This window comes from Prenolepis imparis, unplaced genomic scaffold (genome assembly GCF_030444845.1).
Source record: "Prenolepis imparis isolate NDT839.2.m4 unplaced genomic scaffold, iyPreImpa1.0 SCAF_7, whole genome shotgun sequence".
Taxonomy (NCBI): domain Eukaryota; kingdom Metazoa; phylum Arthropoda; class Insecta; order Hymenoptera; family Formicidae; genus Prenolepis; species Prenolepis imparis.
In genome coordinates, this window is record NW_028141165.1 from 14097688 (window position 1) to 14101947 (window position 4260).

General features: G+C 25.3%; 1 protein-coding gene across 2 annotated transcripts; it reads left to right on the forward strand.

The window, feature by feature from the left end:
* Window positions 1-2293: 2293 nt before the first annotated feature.
* Window positions 2294-3574, forward strand: LOC145938811 (uncharacterized). 2 transcript variants are annotated; one of them, XM_083042587.1, is made up of 2 exons: window positions 2294-2453; window positions 3209-3574. In XM_083042587.1, exon 2 carries the CDS (start codon window positions 3209-3211, stop codon window positions 3419-3421), a length of 213 nt encoding a protein of 70 aa, XP_082898713.1. In that variant the 5' UTR covers window positions 2294-2453; the 3' UTR covers window positions 3422-3574. The 2 variants fall into 2 exon arrangements, with proteins under 2 accessions (XP_082898713.1, XP_082898714.1); XM_083042588.1 differs by having other exon boundaries at window positions 2307-2453; window positions 3171-3574.
* The last annotated feature ends 686 nt before the right edge of the window (window positions 3575-4260 follow it).

The following is a 4260-nucleotide window of genomic DNA, read 5'->3' on the forward strand; positions in this document are numbered from 1 at the left end:
ATTTTGCTTGATATATTAATTACCTAACAATAAGTAGCACAAAAAATGTATAAAAAATGTTTAAAGCTCGCTTTCAAAGATATTTTAAAAATGTTTAAGTAATATTGGTTAAGTCCCTTTTTATTCATTGAGAAAACGTTTATTTTAACACTAATCTAATATAAATATTTAACGTTTATTAAATATTTAATATTTCATTAATAAAATATTAATAAAATAAATATTTATTTAACGTTTATCAAATATTTATTTTATTAATATTTTATTAATGAAATATTAAATATTTAATAAACGTTAAATTAATATTTATATTACATTAACGTGAAAATAAACGTTTTTTTTTAATTATAATAAAAAGAGACTTAACCATTTTTATTCATTAAGAAAACGTTTATTTTAACATTAATCTAATATAAATATCTATTTAACTTTTATTAAATATTTAATATTTCATTAATAAAATATATTAATAAAATAAATATTTATTTAACGTTATTAAATATTTATTTTATTAATATTTTATTAATGAAATATTAAATATTTAATAAACGTTAAATTAATATTTATATTACATTAACGTGAAAATAAACGTTTTTTTTTAATTATAAGAAAAAGAGACTTAACCATTTTTATTCATTAAGAAAACGTTTATTTTAACATTAATCTAATATAAATATCTATTTAACTTTTATTAAATATTTAATATTTCATTAATAAAATATATTAATAAAATAAATATTTATTTAACGTTATTAAATATTTATTTTATTAATATTTTATTAATGAAATATTAAATATTTAATAAACGTTAAATTAATATTTATATTACATTAACGTGAAAATAAACGTATTTTTTTAATTATAATAAAAAGAGACTTAACCAATTACTTTAATATTTTAAAAATATCTCTGAAAACGAATTTTAAACATCTTTTATATATTTTTTGCTACTTGAGTAAGTTTTATGCTTAACAAAAGAAATATTTAATAAATTATTGATTTCTTATAGTATTTCCAAGATATCTCTAGGTGCTTTCACTAAAATCTGGATATCCTTTTAATCACAAATTTTTTTATCAATGCGGAATAATTGTTTTCCGATTAAAATCGAAAAATAAGTACCACGGCACTCAAAGGCCTTTTGTGCATTATAAGATCAATTAAAATATTAATTCTTGTGACGCGTTATGTTTTTATGTAGTACCTATAATGAGATATCATGCAAATGATATCGTAGATGCAATATCTACAGACGCTGGATTTAACATGATTGTGAAAAAGATATGAGTGCGTATTATCAGACACGTTTTATATTTTTAGACATCAAACTGACTTCATGCCGACTTGATTAATTAATAATAAACATTGAGATGGAAAATTTTCTTTCTACTATTATATGACTCTTTTTGGTCACTCAACATTAATTACGTAATTAAAGTTTGATTATCTGAAAATAAAAAATACTATATCATAAAAATATCAGTTTACTTTTATTTTAATATAGTTAATCTCCGTTATGCTTGCACAACATATTATAAATGATTAAATTAAAAACATTAAATGAAGAATAAAGAGGAATAAGATGCGAAATACGCGAGATGATAAATTAATAATTTTAATTAATTTATAAAACTTTTATTTCGAATACAATATTAATTCATATATATATGATTGTCTTTTAAATGTGATATTTTTATTTGTAATATTTTTTATTAAGATTAAGAATTATTTCCTATCTACATAAATGAGAAACTTTATTCCTCATTCGTTCTCTTCTACTTTGCCCAATTAAGTTACATCATTTGCAAACTAATAGCGATAAGTCGACGACCGATGCGGATGCGATACTAAATAAGTGACGTATTTTGTTTATTGTTACTTCGTTTTCTCATTTTCATGCTGTATTATCGCTGCATCATTATCGCATTATCGCCTATGATTTTACGTCAAACTGCACTGTCGGACGTCAATTTTGCCAATTGTGCAATTATTGGCAAAAGGCGCGTACATAGTTCATATTCCACACTGCCTAGCTCTTTGCCCGTGAATATGCGTCAGCGTTGCACTAGAGTTTATCAATATGTTGCTTAAAAGTTTTGATAAAAACTTATGAAGACCCTTGAGACACGCATATGTCTCTCTCGGCCTCTCTCGCTTATCTCGTACTTTTCTCTTCCTCTCTATCCTCGTTTGAAACAAAAATTCCCTCCCAACAAGACGCGGTAATGATTGTCGTGAATGACGCGCGAATCTCTTATCTCAATAACTCGTGACGTCGTATATTTGTCGTATAAAATACCCGTCGTGCGCGATTTACCATCAGTCCTAGTCTTTTACCTCCACACGAACAAATGAGGTAGAATAGAATCTAATATCAACTTTTCATATTCCGAACTTTCAAAGTTATATCAACGTTCTAGTCAACAGCAATATATATTAACACCGGACAGAAAGTAAGTCTATTTATTTTTCTTTTATCTCGTGTTAACTTTCGAACAATTAAGTAGATTGTGTGTGAGCCTATATAAATTCCTTAATATTTAAATATATAAAGGACATATATTTTTGAACAAATATATCGTGCTCGGATCGTGGATATGTCGCAGACTTTTTGGTTCATTCTTTTCTCAAAAAATTTCGCGTTATACACTGTAAAAAAATATATGTAAAATTACATAAAAAATATACATTTTCATTATTTATCGTGTAATTTTACACTTATTATTTATGTAATTTTACATATTTTTTTGCAGTGTATATTTTATTAAGAGTCGGTCTCTAAAGATTCGGCGCTTTATAAAAAGATAATCGTAAGCCTTTGCAAAAAATATTAATTTTATAACAAGATTGCAACAGATAGAAATAGATTGAAAGCTCCGTGTATATATGTTTAAATAACTCTGAACGAGAAAGAAAAACGTCGGATCTTTCTCTTTTCTCATTCGTGCAACGTGTAAAAAAAGACCGCGAAAAAATTTTATGTCTCTCCTCGTTTTCTCTCTTTCTCTTCTTAATTAATAAAAAAATGTATTATAGAAAAATTTTCCGATAACGAAATGTCTATTTTTTTATTTCTTTTTATAAACACACACTTTTGTATTCATATTTATTTCGTTTTCATGTTTGTATATAAGAGTATGTAATTATCGTATCATACCTCGTATTTCAAGCTCCGATGTACATCTGACAGATAACAATTAATCCACAGATGTTGGTTGGTGGTGCTGTTAGTTACGTCGCTGGAAAGCAGGCGGTTCGTACAGTTTATTGGCGAACTGCAAACAATGGCCGTCTTTTGAAGACAGCGAAAACCTGCATGTTTCAAGGGCCACCGAAGCCCGCACCATCGTCAACTGCGGCCTCTTCAGCGTGTCCCGCACAGTCACACATGGGCCTGATACACATACCCAAAGTTATCTGAAAATGAGAAAAACTACATATCGATCATTATGAAAATTATTCATTGCATAAATCAACAAACATAATTAATAATTATTTAATCTCAATCTGTATTTATATAAGATAACATGACGACGCAATAAAGCGATATAATTATTTATTTTCTTTCATTAAATATGGCTGTTTGTACTTTTATCCACACATCACCAAATATTTTATATATATACAATGCTCTATAGTTTGAAAAGATTAATATTATAAAATAATAATGAATTTTTTGCGATATATTAATATGACAAATTTGTCAGAATTTTTGAATAAGAATCAGGGGGTTCTAATAATTTCAGAGTTATTAACAATCAAAAGAACGAAGGTACAAATAGAAAACTTGGTAGCAAATTGAAGGGAATCTTAAGCTTATCTTTAATTAATCTTAATGTTCTAGCAGTTACGTTATATTAAAATAATTCTCTTTTAATGATTTCTGATTCCGAAATGCAGTAATAGAATTTTAAGTGAAAAAAAACGATGCTTCTTCTTCAGAAATAAAATTTTCTCATTTATCTTTATAATCAAAATTATAAAACTAATATACATATATATGTATAATAATCAGTTTTTAAAATATGTTTCAATTTTGATGTCTATATAATTGTTTATAAAAATAAAATTCATTAAATGATATATCTAAATATATTTCTGTATGCATTTAATGATTGGATGATATCTGGTATAAAATTTAATCTAATTTTATAGAAATTAGATCAAATGCAACCAAATAAAATCTGATATACATATAGATATTGCTCTACTATATCTTTCGAAGAAGAAGACGAAAGAGTTTGATGAGAGTTATAAGAT

Excerpts from the sequence above, each read along its gene's own strand:
- LOC145938811 (XM_083042587.1), top strand. The coding sequence starts at position 3,209 with ATGTTGGTTGGTGGTGCTGTTAGTTACGTCGCTGGAAAGCAGGCGGTT.